The sequence below is a fragment of the Ahaetulla prasina genome, chromosome 3 (assembly GCF_028640845.1).
Source record: "Ahaetulla prasina isolate Xishuangbanna chromosome 3, ASM2864084v1, whole genome shotgun sequence".
Classification (NCBI taxonomy): domain Eukaryota; kingdom Metazoa; phylum Chordata; class Lepidosauria; order Squamata; family Colubridae; genus Ahaetulla; species Ahaetulla prasina.
This window is the reverse complement of record NC_080541.1, coordinates 72,267,131-72,286,752: the sequence shown is the minus strand read 5'-3', so window position 1 is coordinate 72,286,752 and position 19,622 is coordinate 72,267,131. Positions and strand designations below refer to the sequence as shown.

Here is a 19,622-nt window from a genome sequence, read left to right as displayed (position 1 = left end):
TCATCTGAGAACTTTAAGAAGTCAATTCTTCAATGGAAGGAGTTGATTCCTCAATGAAAGCCTGAAAAAAGACACAACTGCTTCAGAGAACCAATGGAATTTGCATATTAATATTGTTCGAAATAATTAAAAAAAATTAATTTTTTTAAAACATACAAACAGTACATTTTTTCTGAATAGAGTATTGACTGAGTCAAAATTTATACAGCTTATTACATCCCAAATATAATTTATATATTTCAATTTCTGCAATAATATTCTTTTTTCTACTTTTTTATTATTCATCTCTATGTAATATTTAATATATAATCAATATTACCATCCGCCCTGACCTCCAATCTTAATCTTAGTTCATTTCTTTATCTTATTTCTCCATTTATCACATATATTTCTCAAAATCAACACATTTGTAAATTATCATCAATTTATTTTCTCTTATTTCCTTATTTCTCTTGAAACCCTTTACTTTAAATTTAGTCATTTCCATCCTTAGTTTCTATTTTTTTTATTCTATCTTGATATTTCACATTTGTCTCTTAATGTCAATTATTTTTCAAGGTGGACAAATTTATCATTTATTTCCTTATTAATCATTTTACCATTTTACCAAAAATACTATATTTCTTCAGATTTGTTTTTCACACCACCTTTTTCCAGTACAAACATTATCTTAATCTCTTAATCATCTTCTTTTTCTTAATTTCTATTGATATCTTATTCAATTTCAGTTTCATTTGAATTTCCATATCTTAACCCCTTCTAAATACACCATACAATTCATATTATAATTCCATTTTTACAGTACTGATATTAATACAATTCATTTAATTCTATAGGTATATAGTATATTTCCTTTCCTCTTTTCCCTTGTTTTTCTCCATTCTGCCATTTGTATTATACAATATATTTCATGTTACAATCACAAATATTAATACAATTCACTTATTACTATAGGTATATATCATATTACCCTTCCTCCTTTCCATTAATTACTACTTTTAACTATTTTCTCTTGGTCCATCCAGCAATCCACCTCTTAAAAATTTTCTCCCTTTCTCCCTTTCTCTCATTTTGTTTTTTTCTTTTTATAATTATCGTGTCTTTTCTTCTGTATCCTTCCTTTAACTTTTAAGTCCTTTACTCATCTAGTTTACCCTAAGTTCCCATCTGATCTATTCCCCTTTTCTCCTCTCACTTTTCTTATTTCCCCACTGTTGATCTCAGTGTAATCATTTAATTTTTTTGTGCCTAATCCTTTCCCCCATTTTTCCCCTCTTGCTTCGTCCTATCCTCTCTATTTTTGCCACTGTTAATCCCAGTGTAATCATTAAAAATATTTTCCTCTAACTTTTCCCCCTTTCCTTTTCTTCCCTTAGTTTGCTTCTTTTTATATGTTGTTTCCTCCTATCCCTTCTCTTTTTTCATTGTTACTCCCAATGTAATCATTTAGTTTTTCTTCATCAAGGTCTTTATCTTTTGTGTTGTTTTCTTGCTTCTAATTCTTAACCTCTTTATCCAAATGAATATGTTCTGACACAGTTTTTCGTTTTCTATCAAGATTAAATGATACACACATCATTTTGATCATCTCAATTAGTTTCTGCCACATTTTGACGTTCTGGTTTGTTTTTAACGCCAATTTACAGTTTTGTTATTTTCCACCTCCTTTAGTTGTCAAGATCAAACAGCTTAAAAGAAAACAAATCCTCCTTCAAACTTCTCACGGCTCTTGTAGCTCAAGGTCACTGTAATTTTTTCCAGATTTCAAATTGTTCGTTTTCTGCCAACAGGTGTCTCTTTCCAATCCACAAGTCTCAAATCAACAAAGTTGCAAAATATCTAATTTGTCTATTAAATGCTCTTATCAAATGTTTTACAAGTTTCTTTTTTCTCTTAATTTTATATATCCAAAATTCCAGTTTAAAATCCAATTTCAAATCCGATTAAAAAATTTCCTTTACAAGACTTCTATTTTGAATTTTTCTTTGTTCTTCAAAGTTTAAAACTTTTAGAATTATGTCCAATCTTATTCAATAGCTATTTTCTTTCAGGTTTCTTTTTCTTATAATAATTTTAATATCTCCAAATCCAATTTCCAGTCCAAATATCAAGCTCCGTTCCGGGCTTTAGTGCTTTAACTTCCGTTTTGTTCTTCTCCCTCCATTAACATTCCCCAATGCCAATTAGCTATTTCCTCGCTGGGACTTCTTTTAAAAATTTTAAAATACTTATTTTTAACCTGTGAGTTGGCCAATTGCTCACCTAGTACAAATATTCTGTCCAAATCACTGCTCCTGCAAAAAACTTATTCCAATTGTCTCAGGTTCAGGATGGCCAGAATGGCTGCTGGATCAAAGAGTTTCCTCTGACCTTCCGAGGAACATGCCTGCTCCTCTTTGTCAGCCGAGGTGCCCCTTTTTCTTCACCGTCCCTACAGGACGGATCCGGTCCAAGGACCCCCCGACAGCAGTTTGTCTGCCTGGATTTTTGCAGGTCTCATAGGAGCCCGCTATTTTCCAGCCAGTCTTGCCACAATGCTTCCAGCTGTTCGGAATAATTTTTAAAGCAAGCAGAATTGTACAATATAATGCCGTCCTTCCAAATGGTTTCTATTGCGTTAGCCATGTACTTCCTGGAACATATGGGCTTGTAGAATCTAAATAACAATTTTCTTTTTCTCATATGAATTAATTTTTGATTTTATAAATTTATTTCACAATTAAATTTACAAATTATAAATTGTGTAAATTTCATTATAAAGTTAAATGATGATGAATGATTTCATTTGTGCATAAGCATATAACCCAATGTAATTTTTATACAGTCTGGTTTGAACCTGGGGCTAGATAACAGATAATTTCCAAATCAAGATTTAACAGCTAATAATGTATTTTATAGTGATTTTAAGCTAAACTTTATTAAAGCAAATAAGGCAATGAAAACAAATTAAACATTGCTTTATAATTACCCTGTTTCCCCCCAAATAAGACATCTCCTGATAATAAGCCCATTAGGGCTTTTGAGTGCATGGCAATAAGGCCAAGCGCTTATTTCAGGGTTCAAAAAAATATAAGACAGGGTCTTATTTTCGGGGAAACATGATAAATAATTACAAAAGATAATTGCTAGAGTGCAATCAAATAATAAAGTATACTGCTTTTCCACCAAACCTACTTATTACTTCTGAGAGAGTATTAAAATCTTCTTGTATACAGTATCTGCAAGTAAATATGAACTCAGACAGGGAAACAATATTATCTCACAACTAACTCAAGCCTTTAGAAAGATGAATGTCATGGTAAGATATAGAAATATTCCTTGCTAAAGCTGGAAAAGATAAAAAATGTCTTCTGAACTTTCTGAAAATCAGATAAGCAGGAGAGGACAATGACTTCTTTTATGAAAGGAATTATTTAATTAATATTGCAGTCCTGAATATCCTTTTTTTTCCATTGTGAGCATATTATCACTGAATGTTACTAGGGATGAAACAGGTAAAAATGAAGAAAAAAAGAAGTGTGATACTTTTTTGTTATGAAGAGCTTAGAAAATTTCAAAAGTCATCATATTATTGGAAAACCTAAGATTTCAGCAAGATAAAGGCAGTAGGATCTACAGAGTAATGATCCAGGTTGTCTTGAGTTTTATAGGCAGCTTACTGTACTTTTTGGAGAATAAGACATGCTTTTCCTCCCCCTAAAAGAGGGTGGAAATGTTGGTGTGTCTTATACACTGAATACAGCTATTTTTGGCCTCCCGAAGCCCCGCCCCGCACATCCATTTTTCACAAAAAGGGGGTGCGCAGAGGGTTTGGGAGGACTGCAGAGTGCTCCTATGGGCTGGGAGGGCAAAAACTTTTTTTTCCTTGCTTACCTCTTCGAAATCTTGGTACATCTTATACACCGGTATGTCTTATAGTCCGAAAAATATGGTATATATTTCTAAACTCTGTTCTCACTCTCAATATTTGTTCAGTATTCATAGCTTCCTTGAATACTGAAATAAAGAGGCTATATAGATTTTAGTTAGGAAAAAAAAAATAACGTAATATCCTGATGCATATTAAATGGTCTTAAACATTATTCTATGTATCATATAAACAATATATTTAATGATTTCCCCTATCATTATAACATAGCAGTGAATCAGATAAAATTAATTCGTAACCATGTAATATCTACTAGCATTATGAGAGCCAGTTTGGTTTACCTTAGTCTGGGGAATCAGGCTAGAAATTGGGAGACTGTAAGTTCTGGTCTTCCTTAGGCATGAAACCAGATGGGTGACTTTGAGGTAGTCATTCGTCTCTCTCAGTCTTAGGATGGAAGCAATCACAAACCACTTCCGGAAAAAAACTTCTCAAGAAGACTGCAGGAACTAGTCCATGCAGTCAGGAATCAAAAAGCTGAATTGAAGAGACACATATATTTACTTCCACAATAGTTCTTTCTGCAACCCAACAAGACAGACACAGACTTCAGAGGATAATTAGAAGTGCAGAAAAAACAATGGCTACCAACCTGCCTTCCATTGAGGTGCATGAATCAAAAAGAGGGCTGTGAAAATATTTACAGACCCCTCACATCCTGGACATAAACTGTTTCAACTCCTACCCTCAAAATGATGCTATAGAGCACTGCACACCAGAACAACTAGACACAAGAACAGTTTTTTCCCGAACGCCATCACTCTGCTTAACAAATAATTCTCAACACTGTCAAACTATTTACTAAATCTGCACTACTATTAATCTTCTCATCATTCCCATCAACCATCTCCTTCCATTTATGACTGTAACTTTGTTGCTTGTATCCTTACGATTTGTACTAATATTGTTTCCTGACTGGTTATTTGTAGCCTATGACTATCCATTAAGTGTTGTATCATTAAGTGTTAAATTTGTACCCTATGACTATCATTAAGAGTTGTACCTTGATGAAGGTATCTTTTCTTTTATGTACACTGAGAGCGTAAGCACCAAGACAAATTCCTTGTGTGTCCAATCACACTTGGCCAATAAATGTTCTGTTCTGTTCTGTTCTGTTCTGTTCTGTTCTGTTCTGTTCTGTTCTATTCTATTCTATTCTATTCTATTCTATTCTATTCTATTCTATTCTATATCTTGTGCACTTCAGATTACAAACCAGAATATTTTGAATGAAGAGCCTTTTATAAATGGTGGATGATCGTGCAACCTTTCCACTTTACCTTTTTCTCCCTCCCATCTAACCTTAGAAACTTAGACAGCAAGTAATACAATCAACTTAACAAACACATTACAAATTCTTGAACAAAGTTTGGCACAGCTCAGCGGTTGTGATGTTTCTAAGAAAAGCTGATTGGCATTTAAAGATAAGCACACTTTAAGCCTTCAGATGCACTGAGGTCTCACTGATGGAAATAATTATAGATTTTGACAATTCAATGTTGAAGTATTTATTACAGGCAAATGGGTTTCAATACTCTGAAAACCTACATCATTAGCTCATCTCCATGCAGAAACAAAATAAGTCCTTTAATTTTGCATGGAAATGCTGTTGTGTTCTTTTTGTCATGATGTTTCTTTGACCAGAGACTTAATGAAGGGTTCTTTAAATAAGCAACAGCATTTGGTTATATTCAGAGATAATATTTTGAAACTGGAATCCAAGGATTAAAAAGAACTCTAGAAATAAAATATTCATGTTGCTAATAAAAGATATTAATTGTAGTTATTTCTCATAGATTTAAAGTAATATAAAAATTGGAACACGAAGCATAAAATGTTTATGGTTTGCATATCTAGATTTATTTACTGTCCGGCTTTTAAAAAATATTTATTATCAAGCCAGCAAATTCTACAGGGGAAAAAAGCCATTTGAGTCAACTTAGTGCAGAAAACTATGGATAACATCAATGTTATCTGTCTTATGAAGAAACACAACAGATTCCCCCCTCCCTCCAAAACTCCATCACTCCCAATCTTCTGGCCAAGATTCAGAAAGTGATTCAAAATGTGAGAGCAGCTGCATAAAAATACAAGAGTTCCCTAATTCAATCTATTTAAATAATAGTTCAATATATTTAAATGTATTAGTTTATCTGTTTATATACAGTATGCTCAAAGACCAGGACCATTATATGAAACACATAAACGTAGCATAAAATAAAATAAAAACGTTAACAGTTTATACAGCAATATCTCCTGGGTGTTTTGGCTAAGGGCAAGTGTAGCATCTTTTCTTAGCAGTTTAATACTTGCACAATCTGTATGTATTATCTGAAAGCCAAAATGCAGCCTAAGCAGTGTGCACACACCAGAACTTCATTAATTGTATTTTATTTTACTAAAACAAACTGTACAAAATAATATCTCAATGAACAGTGTAAAGAGTTCTTTTGTTTTTATTTACTATTAGGCCAGTTCATTGTTGTCTCATGTATACAAGCATATACAGGGTATATCTAAAGTCAGGCCCAATAGAAACTTTATTATATAAATTACATTAACTGTTCAAATTGGTTGGCCTTTTCTTCTTATTACTCCTTATTTGTTTGATGCACAATCTTTGAAGATTCCTAAGTATAGCAACATGAAAAATATGAATTAGTAAAACATACCATGGTTGGTCTACGCGGCCTAACATTTGGTTTGCCCTGTATATTCCAGTATGGTCTATGATCCATAATGGAGGGTTCCTCTGGGAAACAAAATAGGCTTGCTAAAATCTGTGTATAACTTTTTAGAGGGATAAATACAAGAAGGAAAAATAAGTTCCCCAGTTTGGTTTTGGAAGACTGCATTTTTTAAAAAACAGCAGTTATTAAATAATTCTGATACTAAAACCCTCATGTTTCTACACAACAAATATGTTTCTACACAATATGTTTCTATACAACAATATGTTTCTACACAACAAATGTTCCATTTAAATGGAAGTGTAGAAGTGTAACAGCGTTCCGTGCGCCTATGGCGTTGAGTCATGCCGGCCACATGACTATGGAGACGTCTTTGGACAGCGCTGGCTCTTCGGCTTTGAAACGGAGAGTCGGCAACGACTAGCACGTATGTGCGAGGGGAACCTTTACCTTTACCTTTAGAGGCCATCTTAAGAGTACAAACTAATCCAAGTATTTGATACTCCCTTCATTTCAAATGGAAATGCCATTCAGTAGCATCATTTTAATAGGGATAAAGTGTTTTTATAAGAAATGGAATGTAAATCTCTTGAGAAAAAAAATCAATCCAGCCCAAAGAACTCTAGAGTATTGATCTACATGCATTATAATTTCTCTAGCTAAAAGAGAATGCCCAAATTAAAATGAAGAGAAATAATTATAACTAAACACTCATTGTTTTCACAGGCTTTAACAGTTATAAACATAGGTTGCAAATAATGCATTTTTCTGAAAATTAAATGCTTTACAGATCACTGAAACCAACATGTTTATAATGACCACTTTTGAGTAAGGTGAGATTTGATATAAAAAGAATTATAATTAACATACTTAGCAAAACAATTGCTCAGTTAAATGCTCATTCCAGATAATACTTTTATGCATGTTTTTAATATGGTGCAGCCGATGAAAAATACACGATAAATAAATACTGCACAATTAACAAATAAACCAAATTTCTCTCCTGTGACTAGTTAAAATAGAAATATCTTCTTTCTTTTTACAAATTACCCAAATCCAATAGACAAAAATGAAGTATGGATTAAAACATTTCAACCGAGCTCAGCAATCACATGGATAGTAAATTGGGAACATATACAGGCAGTTCTTATTTAATATCCACTTGTTCAGAAACTGAAGTTACAACACCACCGAATAGGGGGTACTTATAATGGGTCTCCATAGTTGCAGCTTACTTGACTGCATTGCTTAGCAACAGAATCCTAGTCCCAATAACTTTTGATAAGTGAGGTCTACCTGTAAATCAAAATGGAAGTGCCAAATCTATGTGTAGTAGACTGCTGCCATAGATATAATACTTTACCCAACAATTGCAAATCAGATCTTATAAGATACATAGAAAGACTATCCTAGGATTCTCCTTAATATTGCAAGGGGAAAAATCTCGAACAAATAATGTTTTTTTTCTCATGTCAAATGTTAAACTGCAAATATTGATCTTAAGAAAAAAACTAGATGCAAAGAGAATATAACATCCAACATTTTTATCAACCTGCAGAAGCTGGCTTCATTGCAGTCCATTTATCAATGACATATAGTTTGTTAAATAATAATAACAGTTATATTAACATTGGAATCTCATTTCCTATAAGAAGCAAAAGAATTATGCATGATACTTGACATTTAGGAGAAAAGGAATGTAAGGAAACAAAGGAATAATTTTGCAGGAGAAGATGGCTAGAATTAATAGTAATTTGCTCCTAACCTTTATTTTAGGTTTACTGTCTGATATGTTTGGGTTTAGTGGTTGAAAAACTGTGGGCATTGCTGAAGCATCCAAGATGCTGCTACCATGATGGGGCTGGTGGCAAAAAATTATGTTTCGCCAACATCTGAAGGATCACAATTATCTTAAACATTTTCTAATGATTACATTATGTTAGAAAATAGACATGGAAACAAAATATGTCAATAGCCTTTTTTACTTAATAGTTATTTGCGTTATACGATTCCTGAGGAGAAGGAACGTTGGACTTATTTCTAGGTTCTATGTGCGCTGTGTGAGAGTCCAAACAATGGCTGTTAACTTCGTCTGATTGGCCAGAGACTGAATTGAAATTTGTTTAATCACACCTCCTCTTTCTGTTGAGCTCCAGTTTGTTAATGAGTGTCTGGCTCTGGAGAAGATGAAACCTGGAAGGAAACACAGTTATCTAGGATCCTGGACTCAATTTAAGATAGGGAGGGGTTGGACTCTCATTCAGCGCACATAGAATGAACATTCAGGTAAGTCCAATGTTCCTTCTCCTGTGCGCTGCTTAGAGAGTCCAAGAAATGGGATTTACCCAAGCTAAATATCCCTAGGGTAGAATAGAATAGAATAGAATTTTTATTGGCCAAGTGTGATTGGACACACAAGGAATTTGTCCAGTGTCCCCTCAACAGGAAGAACCTGCTGGAGCACTCTTCTGCCAAAGGCTGCCTCGGCCGAGGCAAACTTGTCCAACTTGTAGTTCTGGATGAAGGGCAAAGAAGAGGCCCAAGTGGCTGCATGGCAGATTTCTAGAATAGAGGCCGGGGAGGCCCAAGCCGCTGTAGTGGCTGCGCTACACTTAGAATGGGCAGTAATATGGCCAGGCTGCTGCTGGTGCTGATGACTGTAGGCCATGGATATACAGGCCTTGAGCCATCGACCGATGGTGGATGAAGTCACTTTCGCACCCAGGGATCTGGGCTGAAAGAAAATGAATAACAATTCCATCTTCCTGAATGGTGCCATCCTGTTGGATGTATTTACGCAGAGCCCTGCAGACGTCTAAGGAATGCCAGCGACGTTCTCTAGAATGTCTGGGATTAGGGCAAAAATCAGGTAGGATGACCTCCTGGGCTCTTTGGAACCAGGTGTTGGTTTTTGGGAGAAAAGTTGGATCTAGACGAAAAATGACACAATCAGGATGAAATATGCATAAGTCCCTCTGCACTGAGAGGGCCACCAGCTCCAAAATCCTTTGAGTGGATGTTATCGCTACTCGAAAGGCAACCTTGAAGGTCAAACACTTGAGATTGGCAGATCCCAATGGCTTGAACGGTGAGGAACTAAGTGCTTCAAGCACCAGGCTCAGATTCCAGGATGGATATCTATGGACTGGAGGGGGGCGTAGGTTGGAAGCCCCATGGATTTTGAGAAAGGGTTGTGGCCCCTTTGCTGGGTAGGATGATTGCTAGTGCAGCGACCTGCCGGCGGAGCGTATTTATGGTTAGTCCCATATTTAAACCTTCCTGAAGGAAGTCTAAAATCTGTGGGACAGATGCTGATGTAGGGACTATTCCTTTCCTGGAACATCAGTGGCAAAAAGAGGAGCATGTGGCATTGTATATGTGGGTTGTTGATGGTTGTCGTGAAGCCAGGATGGTAGAAATCATTTTTCTAGAGAATTGGCCTTTCTCAGGATCTCCCTTTCAAATGTCAGATGGCCAATTGGAACCACTGGGGTTCTGGATGGAAGATGGCCCCCTGGCATAGGGAGATCTGGTCTGGAGGAATCCTCCAGGGATGAGCGATCAATAGGCTCACGAGGTCCGCAAACCAGGTTTCTTTGGGCCAGTAAGGAGCTCTCTCCTCCAGGACCTTCCGGATGACCCTCAGTATCAAGGGAGTCAGAGGGAAGGCATATAGAAGGCACTGAGGCCACTGACAAAGGAGGGCGTTGGTTGCTTTGGCTCCTGGTATCTGAAATCTGGTGTAGAACTATGGGAGTTGCGCATTTGTTGGGCTGCAAACAGGTTGATTTGAGGTTGACCAAATCTGGATGTTATTTGAAGAAACAGGTCAGGGTACAGCTGCCATTCTGACTGATTGATGATTGTCCTACTCAGCCAGTCTGCTTGTGTGTTGGAAACTCCAGAGATGTATTCTGCTTGTACGGAGAGCAGATGTTTCTCTGCCCACAGACCAATCTCAGTGCTTCGTGCATCAGAATCCTGGAGCGAGTGCCCCCTTGCCGGTTCACGTACGCCTTTGTTGTAACATTGTCCATCAGCAGTAATATGTGGTGACCCAATAATTGACCCTGGAAGTGTCGAAGCACCAAGTGATCAGCCCTCAATTCCAGCCAATTGACATCGTTCAATATGTCCTTTTGCGACCATCGACCTTGAATCACCTGAGCTTGCAGATGAGTGCCCCAGCCAAAGAAGGTGGCGTCCGTGGTGAGGACTAGGATGGGGTTCCCTGAAGGAGCAGCCTTTTCCCAGGCTGTTGACGTTGACGTCCACCACTGCAGTGATTTGAGTATACTGTGGGAACTTTGATCTGAGTGTTGGTGTTGCTGGTGCTCGCTCTTTCACTTGGCAAGAGAAGCCACTGGAAGAGCCATGTATGCAATCTCACCCAAGGTACAATTGCTAGGCACAATCATCTTGTCTAATAATTGAGAAAGAAACACCAGGGGAACCCTTCTGAGATATCTCACCTGTTTCACTCTGGCCCGTATGCTGGAAAGCCGTTCCCGGGAAAGGAAGACCTGACAGGTCTGAAGTGTTGATCCTTGCACCCAGATGGACAAGGAGATCCCGTCTCATCTGTTGAAAGGAGGATGACTGGAATTAATATATCATGCAGGTAACATTGTATTCTGATGGGTATCGCCCATAAATGAGCTGCCACCACATCTAGAAGTTGGTGAATGTGTGGGGAGCAGAGGAAAGTCCAAAGGGCAAGGCCCTGTATTGGAAGTGGGCCCCCACATACCAGAATCTGAGGAACCTCCTGTGAGATGGCCTGATGGGAACGTGGAGGTAAGCCTCCCAACGATCTATACATGTTAAGAAATCCCCGTCTGATGCAGCCTAGGTTGGTATGCAGGGATTGCATCTTGAAGCGTCTGTACTTTATGTGTACATTCAGTCGCTTTAGATCTAGTATGGCTCTGCTGCCCCCTAATTTTTTCTGCACCTTGAGAATCAAAAAGAAGCTGATGTAGGGATGGTACAGGTTCTATGGCCTGGATGACCAGTAGATGCTGAATTTCGGCTTCCATCAGAGCTCTCTTGGAGGGGTCTTGGGATACTGAACATGGTATTAACCTTCTTGGGGGCTCGGAACTGAATTCTAGGGTGAGCCCTAGCGTAACTGTTTGAAGGGCCTAGATGTCGATGGTCGTACACTGCCACCTGCTGGAAAACTTGGTGAGATGACCTCCGATGGGACCTTGGGTGGCAGTGTACAGTCACTTGTTTCCGTGATAGGGTCAGAAACCAGATCCCCGAAAGGGCTGTCTAGTTTGAGGTTGTCTGATTTGATTATGAAAGGGCTGTCTGTCCTGTGCCCTGTCTGTGGACTGCTGGAAGGGTCTCTGGTAGGCCAGGGCTTAGAACCCGGCATCCTGAGCTAAAAGGGCTACCTGCGGTAAGGAAAAGGAAGAACTTTCCTCTTGTCCCTGCCTTCTACTAAAATTGGATCCAGGGCCTCCCCAAAAAGAGAGCCACCCTTGAAGGGGCCATGGCCAACCATCATTTAGTCTTCATGTCCACTTGCCAATGTCTCAGCCATAATAGGCGTCTGGAAGTGACATTGGATGCTAAGGCCCAAGAGGCAAACTTTGCCAAATTGAGGATTGCATCAGCAGAAAACTCGGCTGCGGCAATTAATCTTTTTATGTCCTGATGTAATTGGGTATCGTCCGGAGATGCCCAAGCCTGCATTTGTCTAAACCAGATTAAGGCCGTCCTGGAGAAGAAGGACACCACCGTGGCTGATCTAATAGCCCAAGAAGCTGCTTGGTGGGTCTTATGAGCTCCGCCCTTCTGTCCTCGGTCCTGAGGCCTTTGGCCACATCAGAGGGAAGAATGTTAGAAGACGCCAAATTGGCCATTAGAACAACGGATGGAAGCTTGAGGAGCTCTTCGAGCTTGTTCCACAGTACACATTTTCCCGTCCAAGCTGCTAGGAGTAGAAATAAGACCCGGGCTGGGTCCACTACCTTTGAATGACGTCTACAAAGAGCTTGGATAATGGAATGTCCTTGTTCTGTCCCCCTTGCCTTCGTCCGAACGATGACTTAATTAGCCGGCACTATCAGCTCTGGCAGCAAATTAGCGAGCGTCTGCCAAGTGTCTCTGTTATCTCCCTTGATGCCGATGAGTCAACAAACAGTACTTCAGCTCTAGTTAAGCAGTTGATTTGCCTGCTACGAAGAAGCATAGCAGCCCTTGCTGCTTTTATATCCTGTGGAGTGTGGCTCCATGACTCAGCACTTCCTAGGCCTGCCCCACCCGTTTGTGTTGTTCCCGCCTTTCCTGCCTATGAAACCTAGGGTCCAGCCAGGCCTGATTGCCATCAGCTGGGTCTGGACACGTGGCCTGGGGGGGAGAAGAGTCAGGGGACGGCCTTGTTATCTCCTCCACCTGGCCTGCCTCTAGTTCCTGGAGCTGAGCCAGGGAAGCCGATGCTCCCGAGGTAAGTCCTGATGGCCCTTCCCCCTCACTTTCCAAGTCACTTTCTGGCAGGGGGCCCGGCTCGGGGGGCGCAGAGACAACAGGCCTCCTGCTCTGTGACTGGTTCGATGAAAATAAATTTGGTGGGATCATAAGCATCCGAGGATCTCTGACTTCCCCATGATAACCCCCATTTTAGCTGTATTTTTTGCCTTATGTAATAAGGTCTTTAATAGGTCATGACGGAATAACTCTGAAGTAGCAGGTTTGTCCAGGGTAACTTCCTCATCTTCGGAAAGGTTATAATCTGCAATATCATCTTTGCCCATAAACGACAAGATGCTATGGTGTGAAGGTGAGGGAGAATGAGTTTCCTGCAAACAGTCACTCTCCAAATGGCTCAGAGGATGAGGAGGCCGTTGTTCTGGTGCTGTCGATGGTAATGGAGCCAGAATGCCTCTTTGTACGAGAGCTGCATCACTGCCCTAAGAAACAGTTTGTATAATCATGTTGCATAATTCCTGTGACAGGCCAGAGCGACTATGTTCCTCTGGGCGGAGCCCTGCTGTGGCAGATGGGCAAGAGGACCAGGAATTATGGGAGGACCTCAAATCCTGAGTGGATACCTCAAAAGGTACATCTCTGACCACCTCCTGACTTTCCTGACTTTCAATGGAAATGTTGGGGTACCAACCCAACTGATCCTGTAGGTGGGATTGGTTCAAATCCTCAGTCTGTAGGGCTGTACTGACCCCCCTGTCGCCCTCTGGAATAGCAGGAACCCTGCAGGCCTCTGCTCTTTTCTTGGCCTTGTCAAATTGTTTTCTAAGGCACGTTGCCTTCTCCTGGCATCTTTTTCCACTGCAGAGGAAGAGGATGTTGAGACAGAGGATTTGGACCTGGTGGAAGGGCCTTTAGTCCTTGATCTGCCTCTCTTAGAGCCCGGAGCCTGTAATGACTGAAGCCCAAGGTGGGAGGATGCGGAGGCGCGGGAAGGAGACCGGCTATGATCCACCATTTTGGAAATGAGGCCTGGTCTTTTAAATTGAACAGCCTCTGCACAAAATCCCTCCGTATTGCTCCGCAGTCGCCAAATACAATCTCCCAAGAATTGATGGCTCAGTAATTACACCAGCGCCAAGCTGACAGCACAGCTTGTTAGCACAAAATGACTGCCGGGGGGGGGGGGGAGAATCAAAATGGTGTGAAGCTGACAACACAGCTTCTAACCACCAGAAAAGCTGCAGTTTAGTCAGGGGAGGGCATCCACCACCAAGGATCTGTTTTCAATCCCCGATATGCGTGAAGCTGACAACACAACTTCTCCAGCGCTCTGCCGGCCGCAACTCAGTTTGTTGTTTTCTCCAATTGCGGCTATTCGACAGCTTCACGTGGCGTGCCAGCCAGCTGGAGTGGAAAAATTCACCGCCGTTGGGCTAACGGCTCAGCCGAGCAGTGCTCAGCTGTGCACCAAGCTACAAGCCTCTGCTGCCGCAACAAGATCTTCCCTCAGCTATTGGCTTTTATAGTTGAAATATTCTCCTGAAATTGCAATGATTAGGCAGTTCAAGCAATGGAGCAAAGAAGTATAAGTCTCTCTAGGCCGACTGAGTTAACAAACTGGAGCTCAACAGGAAGAGGATGTGTGATTAAACAAATTTCAACTCAGTCTCTGGCCAATCAGATGAAGTTAATACCCATTGCTTGGACTCTCTAAGCAGCACACAGGGGAAAGAAAAGTAGTGTACAGGACTAAAATTTTGCATGTAAAAATCGAATCACTTGGATCACTTCTTACATGTGATCCAAAAACAGATATCCAGATCTTTAGCAAACTATTACTACAGCTCTTTACTGCAAAAGGTGCTTTTAATATAAACTTAAAATAAGAGTATTCCTGACAATGCAAGACTAATTTACTCAAGAGAATTTGCTGAAGTCAAGCATAAGAGTTCAACACAAGAGCTTTATAAATGACAGGAGAGTACCAGGAGATAATTTAAACTTGTATTCACTCTAGAGTCATCAGTTACATGTACTTTTTAACCTTTAAAGCTGAAATGTTAACTTATCATCAGTTAATGAATTTACGTTTCCCCTTTCACCAACATCAATCAATTCAAGATATTACCCACTGTTAGTGAATTAGTGTTAAGACTCTGGGGAATATCAGTGAAAGGGTATTGCCATCTTTCTTTTTAGGTCATAAAAATAAGTTAGGAAAAAAACCTGCAAATAAGAATTTTGCCTATTGTAATCTTTAAACAAATGAAAACAGGTAGACCTAATATATGCTAAAAAAAAGAAAAGTTAAAAATAAACAACAGTGGGGATTAGTTAATTACTATAAAGGGTATATTAAAAAAATTACCAGAGTACTATTACCAAAGCAAACAATGCAATTTTTTCTTCTCAAACTTCAGTCAGTCTGAAGCCTTGAGCCCTACTTTTATCTTTTGTAACAGTCTCAAATTTAGAAATCTAAACTTATGCTCTTGTTCTTCAATAAGACAACTAAAGAATACCTTACTTAAGTAAAATATAAATTATTTGAAGGGCAACATGAAATTTATTTTTAATATAGGAACAACCGTTCTCTATCTTACTACTTGTTTAAATCTGGGACTTTAAACCTGCCCCATTGATGGGCTTTGATGATTTATCATAAGATATAACCATTCTGACACATTCTGACCACTCCTTGCTAAGCAGTTTAACAACATGCTACAAGAATGTGAAACTGAAGCTTGGAGAACATTTGACAAAATTGATCTGATAATGAAATATACAACAAAAGGAGCAGCACCAGACAACTATAGGCCAACTTACGTTAAGAAACTAAGGGAGTCACCCTAACTTTTAGAAGATAATATCTTTATTGCAATAAGGCACCATGATTGGAATTTACCTCCCAAGACCTTGTTCCATCAAAATGTAATGATTTTCTCCGAAGCTAGTGAATGCCAATTCTTGTCTTGAATTTAATGGAAATTCTTTCTAACCATTTTAATGTATTTGTGTTCAATGGATTTCATAGAAATTTTAATAGATACGAATCTTTAAACTAACAAAAACATCTTTTAATCTGTTTTGTAAAATAATCTGTATTTATTTAAATCTAATGCAGAAATCAGGAGATTTTGCATTTAAAAAACAACAACAGAATTAGTCACAAACCTGGTGCAAAGAAATTTCCAGCCACCACAGATGAACCATTCTAAACCTCTTTTTCTTTGAGAAATCCTGGCTCTTGGTAATGTATGGTAATCACTTTCATCATTTTCAAAGCCTTCTTCTGACATCATTAGAGGCATTTCATCCAAGTGAGAGGGCTCATCTTCTATTGGGTATCTATTAATATTAAAGCAAATAATATAATTAAGATACAAATCTTAATTTAATTGGAATACAAATCCAATACTGTCATGCTGAAAAGTTGTTCCAAGGAAAGCAACCTCATTTATACAGAGGATTAAGAGGCACCCCTGAAAACACCTAATATATTAGATGAACTGAGTAGGATTGTTGCAAGATTCAGTAACAAATATAGGTTAATTAAGACAACTTTTATATCTGTTTTACCTTGCTGCAATAACCAGTATTGCAGCAAGATAAAAATAAACAGTAAAAAATAGTGATATGTATTAATAATCAATACATATTCTCTGGCGCATAAAACTTGAAAAAAAGTGCTACTTGTTTTAAAAATCTACAATAAATGGCACTCAGTTATGCCAAAACGATGACATACACATGATGACATAGCTATACAAATGCCGTAATAACATGATGGCATCCTAATGTCTGTGTAACTATGTCATCCTCATATGCTTTGACATTTCCCCCCCTTCGACCTCCCTGTGGATGATCAAGTCTGCATTATCTATACTTGTGATTCTACACATGACACCATGTAAGTAGCAAAGGAGAGATATCCAACTATATTTAAAAGTATAAAATGTAATTTTATAAAATTAATTACATTTTTTATTCTCATAAAGACAATAAAAGTTTCAATTTAAGACATTAAATTTAAGATAAGTAAGGCAGGTTGGAGAATTGTCACTAAGTAGCAGAAACAACTGAGACAACAATATCTTTTCTTCTATCCAAGAACGTCTCCCCATTTACGAAAAGGTCTTTGTTCTAGCATCGGAGTTGGAGTTTTAGTTAATGTTTATGTTGTTTATGTTTATTAGACTTTTATACCGCCCTTCTCCCGAAGGACTCAGGGCGGTGTACAGCCAAAAGATAAAAACCCAATGTATACACAATTAAAACAAAAAATTTAAAACAAAGCATATTACAAAATGGCCGACATTAAAAATTTAAAATTTAAAACCCTAAAATAATAAAACCCCAATTACAAAATGGCCGACATTAAAAATTTTAAATTTAAAACCCTAAAATAATAAAACCCCAATTAAAATTTAATAAAACTATTAAGCCAGTCCCGCTTGAATAAATAAGTGTGTTTTTAGCTCACGGCGAAAGGTCCGAAGATCAGGCACTTGGCATAGGCCAGGGGGAAGTTCATTCCAGAGCGTAGGAGCTCCAACAGAGAAGGCCCTGCCCCTGGGGGCCGCCAGCCGACATTGTTTGGCGGACGGCACCCTGAGAAGACCCTCTCTGTGTGAGCATACGGGTCGGTGGGAGGCATAAGGTAACAGCAGGCGGTCCCGTAAGTACCCGAGTCCTAAGCCATGGAGCACTTTAAAGGTGGTAACCAAAATCTTGAAGCGCACCCGAAAGACTACAGGAAGCCAGTGCAGACTGCGTAGCAGTGGTGTTACGTGGGAGCAACGAGTGGCTCCCGTTACTACTCACGCAGCTGCATTCTGGACTAGCTGCAGCCTCCGGGTGCACTTCAAGGGCAGCCCCATGTAGAGAGCATTGCAATAATCCAAACGAGAAGTGACCAGAGCATGAGTGACCGTGCATAAGGCATCCCGGTCAAGGAAGGGACGCAACTGGCAAACCAAGTGTACTTGGTAAAAGGCCCTCCTGGAGACGGCCGCCAGGTGTTCATCAAAAGACAGCCGTCCATCCAGGAGGACGCCCAAGTTGTGTACCCCCTCCCTTGGGGCCAATAACTCGCCCCCAACAGTCAGCCGCGGTTGCAGCTGACTGTACCGGGGTGCCGGCATCCACAGCCACTCCGTCTTGGAGGGATTGACCTTGAGTCTGTTTCTCCCCATCCAGACCCGTACGGCTTCCAGGCACCGGGACAACACTTCGACAGCTTCGTTGGGATGGTCCGGGGTGGAAAAGTACAGCTGAGTATCATCAGCGTACAGATGGTAACTCACCCCGAAACCACTGATGACCTCACCCAGCGGCTTCATATAGATGTTGAACAGGAGAGGCGAGAGAATCGACCCCTGAGGCACCCCACAAGTAAGGCGCCTCGCGGACGACCTCTGCCCCCTGTCAACACCGTCTGCGTGTTAAAAAATTAAGGATGTGTGAATGAATGAATCAATGAATGAGAGAGTGAACGAACAGTCTATTTTCATTATAGAATAGATTTGTAACGTATTTACTGTTAACAGTGTATTAACAGTGGAAGCAGTAAGTCTGTTGATAATGGTTTCTGGGAATCTATTATGCTACTACAGACTTTGGACATCCATGGGAGGGGGGTTTCCACAAAATTGACATTATTTGCCTGATACTAACTGTATTAGCAAAAATTTATAATGTTTTAGTTTGTAGAACAAATTCTTAGTTATTTGTTATGAAATATTTTTGATAAATAAAATTATCAAAATAATTTTTGATATTCATCAAAAATACATATGGTAATATGATTCAGTAGGTATTCTACAAATGCATTAATTTTTAATACAGTAAATATAAATATAAGCCATACAAATGACAGCTGCTTTGGGATCTTCCATAATTATTTATTTGAGAAGGGGTTCTGAGAACAAAATGTTTAAGAAACATTGTTCTAGAGCAGGGGTCCCCAATACTTGGTCTGTTGCCTGGTGGCTGTTCGGAACTGAGCCGCAGAAATGGTGGGCGTGAATGTGCGTGGAGCTGCATTTGTGAAAGCGGTGTGCATGTCTGTGTGCACAAAACCATCCCCTCTTTCCTCCCTGCCACTGCGGCCCCCTGCTGATCCACCGAGCCGGAAAGGTTGGAGACCGCTGTTCTAGCGGACTTTGTTCATTCTTGTTGGAATAGAATTCTGGCATAGATGATGTCATCTATGATCTGACCCACTTCGATGTGACTATTTACACAACAGAAGTAAGGAGAGAGAAAAGTCTTGTCCTTTCACTGTATCTCTGTCCAAATTTGGAAACTGTAAATGGTGTACTCATTAGACTGAATCTAATATTGTTGTCCCATTAATACAAAGCTTCTGGAAACTCTAAATTCTAGCAAAAATGTCAATATTCTGGTTTGCGGGACAGTACTAACCTTCAGCTTCTTTCTCTCCAGTTGCCAAAAATGAATAATGCTTTTTAAATTTTTTTGTTAACATGTTGCCTCTACACTAGTACTTGCTAAAAATATATATTCCTATTTCATATGAAAGGTCTTACATATCTTGCAATTCT

At 39.2% G+C, this 19,622-nt stretch overlaps 1 protein-coding gene across 1 annotated transcript in view; it reads right to left on the bottom strand.

Moving 5' to 3' along the window:
- ATP9B (ATPase phospholipid transporting 9B (putative)) overlaps window positions 1-19,622 on the bottom strand; it is a 156,059-nt gene that overhangs the window by 125,881 nt on the left and 10,556 nt on the right. Inside the window, exon 2 of the mRNA XM_058175330.1 lies at window positions 16,231-16,404. Coding sequence (XP_058031313.1) covers window positions 16,231-16,404 — 174 coding nt within the window. The remainder of the gene's footprint in view (window positions 1-16,230; window positions 16,405-19,622) is intronic.